Genomic DNA, 16,646 nt, shown 5'->3' on the forward strand with positions numbered 1-16,646 from the left:
GAGGTCAACATGTCATCACCCCTTAACATTATTAACAGCAGACAGAGTTGTGACTGCATTCAATGGGAAACACGATCATGTGATGCATCAGCGTTGGCAGGGTTTAAGTTATGAATAAACACATTTTATACCACTCGCCATCATCACAAACACACACAATGGAAAAACAACACAAAAATAATGAAAACATCCACATAAATGACTAATAATACTAATAACCAGGGAGATAATGAGGTAGAGATGTGGGAAAACATGGACTTATAAGAGAGGATGAATGAGTAATACCCCCGAGGATGCAAAGAAAGGAAAATAAACTCAGGTCTCTCAGCAGGAGTCGCAGGCAGAGGGCAATTTGAGGCTGAGAATTCTGGGAATTTGAGTTTATTTGATATGGGCCTATTAAGCTCCAAGACCAGAGCTGAATGACCTGGGCTCTAGTCTTTGTAAAAACACAGTCTAATCTAATAGCCCACAGAAACCAACCGGATAAACCTGATATGAGAAGCATGAGTTTCTGAATACCTTTTTCTCCACCGGGCACTGTGCTATATGGTGTGGTATTGGTGGTCAGTGTACTGTGGTCAACGCAACAGACACACACGATACAACAAAGCCAAACCTAACAATCATGAATACCATGTTGACATAGCCGAACTCCACTAGATTGTATTTGCCCGGTGAACAAAAAACAGACAAAACTGTAAAAGATGGAAAGGTGGAAGACAAGGGGGGGATTTACCTTCGACTACGCCATAGCCCACTGTGTTGCATTGTGGGAAGGAAAAGAAAACAGAGAAAACAGGACAGAAAGACAGCTGCAGTAAGGGTGAGATCGCAGAGAGAAAAGCACATAGATATAGAGATGTAGACACTTGCAAAAAAACATAGGATGTTTCTCATTCAGAGAGATAACGTTCCCTAACGACATTGATTACTGAGAAAAACAAATGTGTGCAAAACATACTCTGGAGATTAACTATCTCATGTAAACATACATGTTGAAAACAATATCGGCTTAATGTTTGTAATCTTGAGAGTCAGGAAAACGAAACTGCACGAAGATAATTAACAGAAGATAGAATGAGAGACCGAGAACGAGAAAGACTTGGAACGACAGGGAAAGAGACAGAGAGAGGGAGAGAGAGAGACAGAGAGGGAGAGAGTGAGAGAGACAGAGGAAGAGACAGAGAGAAACGGAGCGAAACTAAGAGACACAGGACTATAGAGAGTGCCAGATTGAGTGCGAGATTGAAAAGATTGTAATTATAAAAAAGACAAATCAAACGAAAATACCTCCTTTCAGACAAAGGGAGGTCAACGTGGGGAGAAAAACAGGCAATATGCTCAGTAAGTTGACCACATAATAGAGTTGCAAAAATATTGTGTTTGAAATATCTCAAATTATATAAATAATAGTACCACAGTGCCAAAACCACGGGCAGCCATTACTCTGTGGATAGGGACCAAACCAGCCGTTCCCAGTGCCAGTATAATTCACTGGGATCTACCAGAGTCATGCCACAGTCTCTTTAGGGATAGACCTAACCCAGCACAACAAGCACGGGGTTTGCACAGCTGAACCGGGGAAAACAAGGGCATTTGCTTCAACTTAAGACGGGTGTATCGCTTCAGAGGAGACTAGTCATACACCCGTGTAGAGTAAGGGGTTAAGGAGAATCATGTGAACAGGTTGGCCTGGGTTGGGTTTGACGTGCAGAGAGCCAAGCAGGTGGTTACTTACTTGAGGGCATGGTGTAGGTGTCCTCCTCATCAACTATCTCAGCGTAGTCATCAGTTTCTGCAAAACACACACACATCAACACATTGTCAGCAACAACGCAGCCACACAAACGTAACAGAACCAGGATGACGCACACCGACGGGCACAACACACATCAAAGGTCAGCTCTACAGTAAAGTGAAACACACAAAACAAAACCGACGCATGCACATTCCACCGACAATGACCCAGGCAGATACACGCAAGACAACACAATGTTGGACTGGTTTACCGGGCGTCTGATCGGCCACACCACGACATGGACACACACACACACACACGCACAGACACGTGATGTGAAGCTAGCGCTGGGAACGACGAGCCGCTCAGAGAAAACACAAACGCAAGGCTACGCCACACCACAGACTCCCAAAGCCCGACCAGTTCCTGTGCAAAGGAAGACGCATGTAGTCTTGTTTCTACTGCTTGGTCTCTATCTAGCTCTGTCAAACACACACACACACACACACACACACACACACACACGTGTATATGCACACGCACACACATGGAGAAAGTCAGCTAAGCATGTGTTGTGTATTTCAGGCTGAAGTTTGGAACAGCTGGACAACAGGCAGGCTGATGACAGGAGAAGACGGCGGAGACGGATGAAAGAAAGATAGAAAGAAGGAAAGGAGCAAAGAAGGAAAGAAAGTAAAAAAAGAAGGAAAGAAGGAAAGAAAGCAAAGATGAAAGAAAGAGAAAAGAAAGCGGAAAAAGAAAGACACAAAGCAGCAGTGAAAGCAAAGAGACTTAAGAAAAGAAGGAGAAAGCCAGTCCAGACAATGAGAGGAAGCTGAGAGAATATAAAATATAAAAAGAGGCAGTGGCGATAAAGAGAGTAGGAAAGATAGAGAGAGGATAGCACCAACCCTAAGCAGATGGCATTATTGTTGAAGTGAAAGCAGGGTACTGGCTCAGCTGTCTGAAACTCACTCCAACATCTGCGCTCCTCCATTTTGCTCTCGCCTTTTCCCTGGTGATTTATGAAAGCCTTGTCCACTCCAGCAGGGCTAAAGAGTCGGCCGGTTACAGTACGCCAACTTATGTTAAGGAGACTAGCCCAGGCCGGTGTTTAACAGTCAGTAAATGGTGCGTTCAAGAGAGCGCTGTTTGTGAATCAGCCTTGTGTGTAATGAGGGGCTGGAGGTGGTGCCATTAGGGAATTTAAAGATGCTGTGAATAGAAACTCCAGCCTTAAGCTATGTACTCAGAAAAACAAAGTCACTACTGTTCCTGCATCTGTTAACATCCTCAACAAATAAATAATACTTTTTTAATTATATCAGTAAGTGTATGACTGGTTGCAGTTTATGTGTAATATACTGGAAGATACAAAACTCATTTTCAAGCTGTGGTATATGTAGTCCCACATTGAGTAGTATTTTGATACAGTGCCCTGCTGGAACCTAAACTCAAGTAATGGGACTTAGTGGGATGGTTCTAGCGATGAGATTGCTCCCGTTTTAGTTGCATGTGGTTTGGATTTGTCCTTAAGTACCGACTTTGAGTTTGAGTCAGAATAGTCAAAATCGTGTGCGTGTGTCCATGTGGATGAGTGTGCGTGTGTTCCAAGCCATCCCATAATAGCAAAGAATGCAGCCGCTCTTAACTACAACAGACCTCTCCCTACTCCCCTATGTGTCTGTATCTGAGTAGAGCTGTGTGTGTGTGTGTGTTCCATGTGTGTTTGTGTTCCATGTGTGTGTTTGTGTGTGTGTGTGTGTGTGTGTGTGTGTGTGTGTGTGTGTGTGTGTGTGTGTGTGTGTGTGTGTGTGTGTGTGTGTGTGTGTGTGTGTGTGTGTGTGTGTGTGTGTGTGTGTGTGTGTGTGTTGCCAAGCTTCTTAGTGAAGAGAAAGAAAGAAAGTGAGAGAGGCAGAGCGAGAGACGAGCAGGAGAGCGAGCAGGAGATGGATTTGGAGTCCTGCCCTTAAAGAGAAACACCCCTCCATTCAGCGGCCAACTAAAACTCGGCTCGGAGTTCAACCTTGACAACGTTTGACATTGACATGCCGCAATACACCCTTCCACGGGTACACACATTAAAAATCATCACTCCAACATGCACACTATAAAATACTCTAAGTACTAATCTAGTATGAAATATCACCCAATATAAAAAACTCCCACAGCTGCATTTTACACCTGCTGCCAATGTTCTTTATAGCTTTAACCTCCCACGTGCACACCACACACACACACACACACACTCCCACACACACACGCTCCAACACCTACACATCCACATGTATTCTCTGTCTAACACACACTCTGGTTAGTAGAACGGGGGAACAACATGGGAGGTTATTCATGTTATCAATGTTAATAATGAAGAACAAAACTTTACCGTCCCCACTCAGATCCTCTGCAGGGTCCGGGAGAAGCATGCAGGAAGCACAAAAACAACAGAGAGGAAGAGAGGGGGAGGTGGAGGAGAGAGAGAGAGAGGAACAGAGAGAGAGGGATGTGGGAGAGGAGGCCAACCAATAGAGCGAGAGAGAGAGAGGGAGAGAGGGATGGATAGAGGAAGAGAGAGGCGGAGAGAATAGAGAGAGCGAGAAAGAGGGGGAGGATGAGAGGGAAACACGTAGGAAGGAGAGGGGAAGAGGAGGAGAAGAAGAGAGAGAGAAGGCAGAAGATGATAACTGTTAGCTCATGTTCAGCCAAGAGGAAATTAAAAAACGATGAAGATGCATCCAGCAGTTTTTGCTGTGGGATCAAAGTGCATAAGCAAGCCGGTTAGTTCAAACTCCAGGATAAAGACGTGGTTGATAGTGCAGGGCTGACCAGTGACCCCCCCTGGTTGCTTAAGCCTGTGAAGGTGTAAGCCTGGGACGGGGGTTCTTAGTGCACCTCCTGAACGTGCCGCTTGGTAAGCTGTAAATATCGCCTTAAAAAAAGCACTGCGATGGATGTTAAGGTGGACGTAGCATAGCATAGCATGCGGCGTAGGCAGCTGAAGTTAGCATGCTAGCTGTTGATGCTACCTCCACAGCTGGGGCGAGCAGCTGTAGCAGCGGTAGCAGGAACACAAGGCCGGCCAACAGCCTGGTGTTCAGGTTTAAGGCTTCGAGAAAGAGAGAGACGTTGAATCAACCCCTGGGCGACTGACTGATGCTCTTCTGTGTTCCTCTGTGTTCCCCCATTACAGATACCTGCCAATACTGCTAATCCAGAACATTTGTTTCTCAATGTGGAACATCAGCCAGAGTGGGAAACCGTTCCTTTGCCAGGGTTTACGTTAGCCTCCGGTTAAAAATAATAAAGTCCACAGCGTCTAACCGTTGGATTAGGCATAGAGTAGGGCTATTGTGTGGTATTTGGAAGTGGGGAGCAGCACAGGGTAATAAGTTAAGATTGATCCCAGATGGGAATTTGTAATAATAATACGCTTCACGTGTTCTGTAATGTAATAAATAGACACTGAACAGACAAATCGCTCCTGGGATCTGGCTGGGTGAGGCAAGAGTGAAACGATACGTGCCAAAACCTTTCCCAGTGAACACACAGGATGTTTAGCTGGCGAACTATCCCCCATTATAGAGCATGTGTTGTCGCTGTAGCTGAATTGAGTCAGTATTGATTTATATATGTTGTCTCTGCCTTAGTTTCCCCAATGCAAGCCACCTGGCGTCCTGATCTATCCCATGACTGAAGCGCTGACAGGATCCAGTAGATGCCACAAACAGCTGGCATATCTCCCGGGATGGGGTGTGTGTGTGTTTATACAGAATATGTGTGCATCGGTGTGTGTTTGCATGTGTGCATTTGTGTGTGTGCGTGCGCATGCGTGTGTCTATATACGCGTGTGGGTACCTATGTATTCGTGTGTGTCTATGCGTGTGAGTGTGTTTGTACCGGTGTGTGTTTGTATTAATGTGTGTGTCTATACGTGCGAGTGTTTGTGTGTACCGGTGTGTTTGTATTAATGTGTGTGTCTATACGTGCGAGTTTTTGTGTGTACCGATGTGTGTTTGTATTACTGTGTGTGTGTGTGTGTGTGTGTGTGTGTGTGTGTGTGTGTGTGTGTGTGTGTGTGTGTGTGTGTGTGTGTGTGTGTGTGTGTGTGTGTGTGTGTGTGTCTGTCTGCTCGATCACCAACTGCCCTCTTTTATTTCAGAGCTCAGCTGGGGGTCTGCTTGAGTCAGGAACAGCAGGAGTGGTGATTGTTTACCCACAGCTGGCTCACCGCAGCATCGGTGGCCAGTACTCAGTCTCACACACACAGCAGTGGGCTTTACCTACATCTACTGATGTGAATGAGGCGACCAACACTGAATTATAGAGTACATTAGACGGCCAGCCATGGTGGCTGATAACACGTTTGATCAAATATGTACTATGTGTATATATTAGAGCTGTCAGTTAAACGCGTTATTAACGGCGTTAACGCAAACCAATTTTAACGGCGTTAAAAAAATTATCGCGCGATTAACGCAATTATTTTATTAAAAAAAAAATAAAAAACAAAGAAGCAGTAGCCTGACTGCTATGTTCAAATGACATTTGTTCAAAGCAGTCGTTTAATTGCACTATAGGCTCTTTTTTTGTATCGTCCTGTTTTGATCAGTATATGGCAATGTTGTTATCAATAAAAAATTATTTGCACAAGGCAAGCCGATGCACTTCACCATGTTGATAATAGAATTAAAATTAGAAGAATTATGGGACAAAAAAATCCAGGGATATTTAGCATATAAAAAGAATTTGCGATTAATCTCGATTAATCGTGAGTTAACTATGACATTATTGCGATTAATCACGATTAAATATTTTAATCGCTTGACAGCTCTAGTACATATATTGTTTCCCTGCGAATATGAGTCAATCTGCTCTGTGACTGATTGTGCTGGAATCCAGATGTTTACAAAGTAGAAACGGTTATTTCTTTCAAGTTTCTCAAGAAATGTGTATTTTTTTTGTGGGTGTATCTTTGGGCTGGATTGACGATCTGTGGCACTTCCTTTTGTTGGTAAAAAGTGACTATGATTATAATCACAGACTTACCCAGCCATATTGAGACACTTTTTGGTTAAATCCCACGACAACAACAAGAGTTGCGGTCACCATTAGTCTAGAGAGAATATATTCGATTTGTTTTTATGTGGAGCATTTATATTTTATATGGGTTCTTATGGAGCGTTTATATTCTATACGCGTTTAAGAAGAGCGTTTAATAATCTGTTTATGCAAGTCACGATAAGAATCAGTCATGCAGACAGCAAGTAATCAAACAATTAACAGTGGAGCTCATCCTCAAAATTAGGATTATTAAAATTAACATTTTAAATGTAAATGGGTTACAGGGGTTCTTGAAAGAGGGTGTATTGATACAACTAATAAATCCAAACATTTGGTTTGATAGATGGGCACCTAAAAAAAATAATTGGTTCTTCTGTATCAATTCAACCTAATAGAAATTTCAGTTTTTATAAAAAATTACGAACAACCTTTTTTTCAATCAGTCACAAAATCTAAAAGTCACATGTTACTCAAAATGTGGACCTTCTACGTTTTGACTCCTCCATTTTTTGGATGAACTCCTCTGTTGACCAGCCAATCAGAGCCGAGGATACCCTTGGGTGGCGAATCGGAACAGAAGACAAACGGAAGGTGGAAACGCCGCGCTTTGGTTGGCTTAGAGGGAGCTGAGGTCCCCAAGTCTTCAGCCAATCAGACAGGAGGGCCAAGAGGAGAGATGGTTCACGACAGAAGGTGAGGAAGGCAAAGTCAATGTTGGAGGGACGGAGGGAGATCAAGAGGTGGAGGAGAAAAGGGGGAGGTATTGGAGAACAGGAGAGAGCAACATGGAACATATTTCAAACAATAACACACAGAGAGAGACAGAGCAATAGATAGAATGACAGACAAAGAGAGCGACTGACAGAGACAGAGGGAGAGAAAGCGAGATACACACACAGAAAACGAGAGAGAGAGAGAGAGAGAGAGAGAGAGAGAGAGAGAGAGAGAGAGAGAGAGAGAGAGAGAGAGAGAGAGAGAGAGAGAGAGAGAGAGAGAGAGAGAGAGAGAGAGAGAGAGAGAGAGAATCACACAGAAATATCCCACTGTGAGCAGAAGCAGTGAATAACTAATAAAAAAAAAGACATGAAGGGCAGAAATGCTGCAGTCAACAAGAGAAAAAAAAGACAGGAAGAGGAAAGATTGAGACAGGAAGTAAGAGTGACACAAACGGAAAAGACTGGCACAGATAAGAGTGTGTGTTGGGGTGTGAGTGTGTTCAATTAACTTTTAATCTCGTCAAGAATGCTCTGGCTTCAGCCAGTATTAAACTCCTATATAGAAGCAAACAATGGAGGGGTCTCACTCCAGTTGTTGACATAGGATCCAGCTGTGTTGGTGTGTGTGTACTGCATATCTGTGAGAGTGTGTGTGTGTGTGTGTGTGTGTGTGTGTGTGTGTGTGTGTGTGTGTGTGAGAGTCACTGAATATCTGTGAGAGTGTGCGCATGTGTATGTGTGCCGATGTGTGTGTGTTGTTTTCCTACCGGAGACTGAGATGGTTCTCACTCCACTTTTCACCGCCTCGAGTTTCTTCTCACTGTTGGACAGCCTGGGGAGGGGGGGGGGGGGAAAGAGAAAGAGAGATTGTAAGAGGGGGAGAGGGAGAGAGGGAGAGAGGGAGAGAGAGAGAGAGAGGAAAATGGGAAAGGAGAGAATAAAATAGAGGAGGAGGAGATGGAAGAGGAGATAAAGACAAGGGGAAGACAAGGAATGGGAGGAAGAGTGGAAAGGAAGTAGGAATACGGGACCAGAAAGGAGGAGAGGGAGAGAGGAGAGAAAATATTAGATGCAACAGACACCCACGAGTCACTACTCGTACAATAACCAAACTTGAGCAAAAACCATAGACAATAGCAACACTATTAAACAACATACCTGATAGCATTTCAAAACGTGATGCCATCAATAAAAAATAAACTCTGATATGTAAGATCCAGGGGTTCTCCAACACAGACACATCAACACGCTAACACACATGTAGCCCGCAGCACTAGCTCCTTGACTGTGCAGTTCCTCTGCTAACAGCTAGCCCAGTTTACTGAACTACTATCTTTCCATCACCGCTCTCTGCTCTACCAGGGAGGGAGGGAGGGGGGGGGGGGGAGAGAGAGAGAGAGAGAGAGAGAGAGAGAGAGAGAGAGAGAGAGAGAGAGAGAGAGAGAGAGAGAGAGAGAGAGAGAGAGAGAGAGAGAGAGAGAGAGAGAGAGAGAGAGAGAGAGAGAGATGAAGAGAAGTGTGTTTAAGGAAGGAAGATTGACGGGAGAGTGGGAGGAGAGTGGGAGTCACAAAAACGGGAGGAGACTGCTTCAAGTGTATAAAAAAAAGACTTGAATGGAAAAAATCGGCTCCTGAACTTATCTCCTTATTTGACCAGAGAGAGTGGGGCAAAACTGAGAGGGTGATAAAGAGGGAAAGTGCACAGGAGACACTGTTTTTATTTCCACGTCAAGTTATGCACAGATATGAATCAAAATAATTTACTCTAGACGGGAATGACGGCCATCCAACGAAATATGTGATACTTGAACAGCCTGTGTTGCTTTAGTTTACTTTTTCCTCGTATAACTCATTTCTAAAAGCATCTTTATTGCCCCCTCTTGGAAACAACCAAGCACTGTCCACAAATCTATTTCAAATTAAAAGTGCAATGTTTGACCCAGTCTTAGGATTCAAAGGGATGAGCGGGTTTTCGCTGGCCTCCAAACAGTTCCACAGTTTTGTTTAAACAGTTTCTTATCTTCAATAAGAGATCCACACAGGAAACACGTTTGTGGTTTAGACGTCTGCTGCTGTTGCACAATGACTGTAATTAATCAAACGATGCAATGCAACCGCACAGCATCCATTAAAGAGTAAAGGAAGTGAGGCTTTGATCGATGAGTTGCAGATTAGAAACGCAATCGAAACCAATTTCCCTCAAGCTTGGCGACATCATCACACGACATTATCATCTTCACACTCACACACTTTCCCCGATAGAAGTCTTGCTATTTACAGCACTTTAATACCCGCCACAAGAAGGTACTTACTTTGGGATGGAAGGTAGTGCTCTCTCGCCCTCTAGTGGACAAAGAAAGATCAGGATTCAGAGTCACACAGAACAATTGAAAACCACTATACAGTAATGCAATATTAATATATACAGATACAAAGAAACTACTTTAATAGCATTTTTTTTTTTTAAACTACAATATATTTATATAATTAAATTCCAAAACAACCTATAATTCATGAATTTCTATTCGAAAATAAATAATTGTTTGAAATATGTTTTTAGCGGTATGTATATTCAGTATATATATTTGTACATAATAAACACATGATGTTCACTGCTGTTCACCTTTCTGGACCCTAACGATGAAGGAATGGGTTTCCATGGAGACAAGCCGACAGTAGCCATCGATCAAGTCCGCCATGTTTTCTGCCATCGTCAGCGATGCCGTCGTCACTGTGAGAGGCTGTACAAACGCACACACACACACACACACACACACACACACACACACACACACACACACACACAATAGTGAGTGAGATCAGAGGGTCAGCAATGTTACAATGATCCATTGTAACTAAACATACGCTCGCTCTCCCTCTCACTTGCACACACACACACACACACACACACACACACACACACACACACACACACACACACACACACACACACACACACACACACACACACACACACACACACACACACACACGTTGTACCAAAGGACCCTACAACCACAGCCTTGGCAGTATGTAGCAACTTCATCGCTGTGAAGGGCCCATCAGTAGTGAAAAGCTCCACTAGAACAACAGTGAATGGACCTTCCTTTGCTAAGTCTCTCTATGTAGGGACAATGTTGCCCCCCTAGGATCTCAAGTAGGGACAATGTTGGCCCCTAAGACTCTATGTAGGGAAAATGTTGGCCGCTAGGATTCTCAAAGTAGGGACAATGTTAGAATTTGACCGAAGTTGGGCCAAATTGTATCCCTATGCCCACCCCTTACTCTCTCTACTCCAGTCACACCAGATCAAATGTTACAAACCTCTGAAACGCATTGAGGGCAGTTACAGAGCAAACCCGAGAGTGCACTCGTTCAAATAATTTAACCTTCCAATTTGAGCCACACAGGTGTGAAATGTGAGTGATAAGCTAGATGATTCTAGATAATAATCTAGATAGTGTGTGTGTTTGTGTGTGTGTGTTCGCGCGCGTTACCTCAGCAGCTCCTGCCACGTTGACCTGCAACATGCCCTTGCGGTCCTTCTCCTCCATTGCAGAGTACTGGATGGACTGGACCTGAGTGAAGTTCGCCAGATGGGTCGGCTACGAAGAACAATAACACAAGGCCAATCAGACCGGATGGCAACGGTACAGTATGCATCTTTACAATGTGTTTGAGTATACTATCTAAAGATGATTTGCTGAGAGTACATTGTGTGTGTGTGTGTGTGTGTGTGTGTGTGTGTGTGTGTGTGTGTGTGTGTGTGTGTGTGTGTGTGTGTGTGTGTGTGTGTGTGTGTGTGTGTGTGTGTGTTCTGTTTATATAATTACCATTCTAAATATATCCGATCAAATGGATAATTCTTTCTCTGTGACTGGTGGGGTGGCGGGTACTCCGAAATTGCTTGAGGAAATACCCCTCAAAATGTCAGTGCAGAGCCCTGCGTTTGTGTGTGTGTGTTATTTTTCTGTGTGATATTTTGTGTATGTGCGTGCAAGCGTTCGCGGCCATGTGGGTTCATGCGTGTGCGAGTGCGTGTGCCTGGGGGTGTGTGTGTGTGCTTTTGTGTGTGTGTGTCATTATTTGTGTGTGCGCGTCTTTTTGTCTGAGTGTGTGTGTTATTTTGTGTGTGTGTTTGTTATTGTGTGCGTGTGTGTTATTATGTGTGTGTAGGTGCGCGTGTGTGTGTGTCTTTTTGTGTGTGTGTGCGTGTTATTTTGTCTGTGTGTTTGTTATTGTGTGCGTGTGTGTTATTATGTGTGTGTGGGTGCGCGTGTTTGTGTGTCTTTGTGTGTGTGTGTGTGCGTGTTATTTTGTGTGTGTGTTTGTTATTGTGTGCGTGTGTGTTATTAAGTGTTTGTGAGTGCGCGTGTGTCGGAGCTGACCGTAGAGCCCTTGTCGGTGAGGTAGCTGATGCCCTCCTCCGGCCCGATGGCGAGCTCCACCTGGATCACCCAGCTGAGCTGGAACCGGGAGAGAGACGCCATTCAATACCCACCAGACAAATGCACTCTCAGGTTCTGCAGCCAAACCCATTAGCGTCGTCGGAGGCCCGCCTCCGAGAACAGCTCATGTAACGTTGATTTATTTGTATGTGTGCTGTACCAGATCTCGCCAGTAGGGGTCACCATTACACCACACATTAAAATCGATTTGGCGAAGCAGCAGGGAAGCCTATGCATGAATGAGAAGATAAGGAGGTGACCCGACGAGACCTACCCCCAGGGCGCATTTGAAGCACTCCTTGTCATAGCGGTAGACGGGAGACAGGATCTCCAGGAACTTCATGATGCTCTGCTCGTCGTTGAGGTTGGCCACCTGCTTGAACGTCTGCTGGATCAACTTACGAAGGGTCTTGGCCTACGAAGAAGAGACAAGAGAGTCAACGGTCGTCCTGAGCCTTATAGCAGACCCATGTTATGAAGGAGCAGTTAGGAGTTTGGGTATCTTGCTCAATGGGGCTACATGCAGGTCGGAGACATTGGGCATCGAACACAGGAGGTTAAACACGCTTGTCACTAAACAACTAACCAGCCTCTCAAAGAAATTCTCCCGTCCAACCAGTGCTAGTCCCAGCACTAACTAGGTTGATAAATGCCACTGCACACAAACCAATGACACACCGTTGACCAGATATATTCAACATCGATCTACTCAGTGTGGGTGCTACAGTGTGTAGCACCCTAGTGGGTGCTACACACTGGTGGTGGCGAGTGAGGTCCCCCCCTTCAATGTAAAACGTCTTTGAGTGTCTAGGAAAAAGCGCTATATAAATTCAATGCATTATTATTATAATAAATCATAAACAAACACAGATGAACAAATATGGCATTCAGAGAGGATGGGATTAGGGTATGTTTAGCTGCATAAATGACAGAAAAGGGAGACGGAGAGGGAGAGGAGAGGAACGGAGACAGGCGAGAGCCATGGCCGTGACAGCCACAGGGAGAAGGATGATATTGACGGTGCTGACACACACTGGGGCTCCAATCAAATCGATCGGAACACGTGATTTAAGCAGAGCTGCCGGATTAGCTCAATACGGAGGGATCAATACTATTGTCTGTTAGTCACTTAAACACTCAACGCAGAGCTGGGTGCTATCGATAAAGAGTCAACTGGCACAATATTGCAGAGCAGCTACACCACTGTTGAGCCTACTTAGTGGAGGATTCATTGGAAATGATGTACATTTGAGTTAGTATTAGGAAGAGGCATTTGTGTCCAACTGTAACTAACACTGTGATACCTGGGCTCATGTAACAACTTGCATATTATATTTAAGGAAGGACGAGTTACGAGAGAGGGGGAAGAGAGTGTAATCCTTTCTAATCCATCATACTTCCAAGAATTTCCTCATTCACACACAGAGGGAAAAAGAAGATGTAATGAAATCAAACCACAGTTGGATGATGATGATTCGGACCAGCACTGTTGGTCCCCAAACAGACACAACCGAACCTAGCCCAAATACTGTAACTAGACGCACAAAAACCATCCAAACTCTTTTCTGGCCTGACATTACGATTGATCAACAACCCTGTCATGCCTTTCTATCGACGAATCGAATAATCTGAGATTCAAGGTCACTCATAATACTATGAATTACATTTTTCAAGCAGGGTCAGAGAAATAACCGGCGATAAAACAAGTGTAGGGCAGAGTGTGCAGTGTACCAATGAGAACCATCAATTGGTGAATGGCCAAATATAGGACATAGACCTATAAAAAGCAGCAGATATATAGATTAAAATAAGAGATTAGAGAAGATTTACAGACATTACAGAACGGGCTTTACGAGAGAGGCCTAAAAGGCTTTTTTACGCCCATTTTTATGCCACAGACATGTCTGAATGCTACTGGCAATCCGGGATATAAATTAATTTAATTAGATGAGTAGAATATTTATTTAACCGACCACAGCGACACATAAAATTGTTTATATGTGACCTATGACGTGGATTAAACGAGGAGGACAAGAATCTATATTTGGTCAAAGCCCGGAGCAGGGATGCACTAGATACAAAGCACAGACTGTCGCTAGGGGTGGCTAACGGTGAGCTCAGGGTCCTGGCTTTGCTCCAGTGATCTAGTCCTGGGGCGGAGTGCTGACAGACTGTAGCTAGCCGGGGCTAACTGTTAGCTCAGGGACCTGGCTGCCAGCCAGTGATCTCGTCCCCAGGCTGAGGAAAGACAGACTGTTGCTAGCGGTTAGCTAAGGGTGCTGGCTACTCTCCAGTGATTATGAAGTTTAGGCCACACTCCTTAAAGACGCAGTGTGAAGAATCAAGTGGCATCTAGGAGTACAGTAGTACTCAGCGGAAATAGAATATAAGACTCATAAGTATGCTATAATGAGTGTATAATCCCAAGACAATATGAATTGTGTTGTTGTCGTCATCATGAGTCCTTTATATGGTAGGGAGTTGGTCCTCTTCCACACATATACAACGCACGCCATGCGTCTACCGTAGCCCAGAAGGGAAAATCATTTCTAGAGAGGACGCCTTTTTAATGTTTAATCAAAATTTTTATCTCACTTGTAAGCTTAGATCTGTAGTTTTACAGACTTAATAATCAAATGCAATACATGAGTCTATCAAAGACACTCAATACTTGACATTTGGCTACTCAATGCCGTAGTAGACGATGACATAATTTCGGAAGCAGCAACTGGCACCTTACAGGACAGTACAGGACACTGTAGCTCTCTTAAGTCGTTAGAAAGAGGGTTGAAGGGAGCTGGTTGGTTGTTCATTTGGTTGCAATCTGCAATCTCACCACTAAATGCCGCTAAATTAAAAACATTGCACCTTTAAGTTAGATCAGTGTGTGCGTGTGCGTGTGTTTGTGTGTGCGTGCGCGCGTGTGTAGATCTTTCATCTCATGTTATACTTCATGCATGTGAATGTCTTTAATGTGTGCGTGGACAGATATAACAAACAAATATGAAAAGGTATATTTTCCAACTAATAACCAATGCTTTTGCTTTCAGCCATTGTTTGGCCCGTCTGTGGCCGCCAGACTACGCTGTCCATCCTAACGACATCTCCTCAGGCCGTCCAAACCTCCTTAACGGACCCAGTCCACCCAAGAACCCCCGCCCCCTGAGCTCAGACATCAGCCTGGGGTAAAACACTGGACACAGGTGGTCCGCCTGGGTCCGGTGTGTGTGTGTCTGACTGTGTGTGTCCCTCACACTTCACTGATGGGCCCTCCTTTCATTGAACCATAGAAGAAGAAGAATAGGTCCCTGCTGAAGAGCCCCCCCCGCCCCCCTCAAGGGCCCGTTGTTCCACGGGGTGGGATGGGAGCCATTAGAGACATCATGGACGCCCCAGGGAGTCCCCGAATGGCCCCGCCGGGTGCCGAACGTTCTAGAATCACGGCCGTTATTGTGGTCAGCAGTGTTGAAATGTTTTTTGAGCTCAATATGTGACCGTCCTCGGCCCCAATGTTTTTGTATCTGATGAAACAAATCAAGCGTGCTCAATTTGCTCGGCGCCCTCGGTAAATACTAAATCCTTTACAACTTTCAATCATACATACGTATATGTTGCGTGCACATAGAGCGCAAAATACGGCTTGGATGAGGGCTCCTCACATTCGTGATGTGTTTACTCTTGATGGGATCGTTGATGTAATCCCCTAAAATTACACACACAGACACACACAGACACACACACACACACAGATAAAGCCAGCATGTGGTTTCCACCCATCCTGGAGGGGGCCAGCGAGTCACTATCTTGCCCCTTGATCGCCGTGACGACTGAACTGCAGGCAGACAGATCACTACGGCGATCAGAGGGGACCACGGCGTTCTTGAGATAACAAAGACCCATGTGCTCCTGGGTGCTCCCACATGATGTCACCTGGGCTGCTCCAATGGGACCGCAGTCTGAACAAGCAGCTGATGTGCTTGCTGTGTTTGTTCCTGTATGTTTGATTTGCAGGAGTGGCAATGAAAAGAACATTTGCATCGACTAACATGTAACTCTGTCCAAATCCTTGAGTGAACCACTGGCTCCCTAGTCCTATATGTTTGAATCCATTTCATTCCCTGTTCAGTATCATATAAAACCCTATTACATATTCCCCCTAGGAGTCCCAAAGCTGGTGTTCAGCAACGCTGGCAGATTGTGGCGTGGTCCCCTTGATGCTGTTGAATTAACACGGAGGACTCACAGCTCACTCTATCAATCGGAAGAGCAATGAAGTTCATTTGCACTTAACCTCTACTTACGCACATCCTATCAATTATTAACCAGCCGCATTCCCTGTCCCACAGGAAGCAATTCATTCATTATTCATCTTATGTAAATACACTCGATCATCACTGCTACTTCAACCCAAAGAAATGGTCGCCATTTTTTTGCGAAGAACTGAAAATGAAAGAAAGATTATGCTTATTAACGGTGTGTGTTGGTGTGTGCGTGGGGGAACAACATGCATGGACGTGTTCATCTCTGCCTGTGTATTGATGGATGTTAAATGCCCTTCTATAAAGGCATTTCGGGTCTATTGTGGTCACCGACCTCCCCTCCCCCCCCCCACCAACAACATGAATAGACTCATAGAGTCATTAAAACATTTCAGCCACCGACTACCATCAATCAATGTTT

General features: G+C 44.6%; 1 protein-coding gene across 11 annotated transcripts in view; it reads right to left on the bottom strand.

Annotated features, from left to right (window-relative positions):
- ptk2aa (protein tyrosine kinase 2aa) overlaps nt 1-16,646 on the bottom strand; it is a 58,584-nt gene that overhangs the window by 14,821 nt on the left and 27,117 nt on the right. For 3 of the 11 annotated variants that reach the window (XM_056582309.1, XM_056582303.1, XM_056582302.1), the window contains 9 exons: nt 12,241-12,381; nt 11,907-11,984; nt 11,016-11,123; nt 10,142-10,259; nt 9,831-9,861; nt 8,286-8,350; nt 7,357-7,443; nt 1,742-1,798; nt 740-760 (listed from right to left, as the gene is read on the bottom strand). In XM_056582309.1, coding sequence (XP_056438284.1) covers nt 740-760; nt 1,742-1,798; nt 7,357-7,443; nt 8,286-8,350; nt 9,831-9,861; nt 10,142-10,259; nt 11,016-11,123; nt 11,907-11,984; nt 12,241-12,381 — 706 coding nt within the window. Of the gene's footprint in view, nt 1-739; nt 761-1,741; nt 1,799-2,716; nt 3,553-4,127; nt 4,146-7,356; nt 7,444-8,285; nt 8,351-8,676; nt 8,843-9,830; nt 9,862-10,141; nt 10,260-11,015; nt 11,124-11,906; nt 11,985-12,240; nt 12,382-16,646 lie in introns of those variants that run through there. The other 8 variants (XM_056582305.1, XM_056582304.1, XM_056582306.1 and 5 more) reach the window with 8 other exon arrangements.

This window comes from Gadus chalcogrammus, chromosome 22, assembly GCF_026213295.1.
Source record: "Gadus chalcogrammus isolate NIFS_2021 chromosome 22, NIFS_Gcha_1.0, whole genome shotgun sequence".
NCBI lineage: Eukaryota > Metazoa > Chordata > Actinopteri > Gadiformes > Gadidae > Gadus > Gadus chalcogrammus.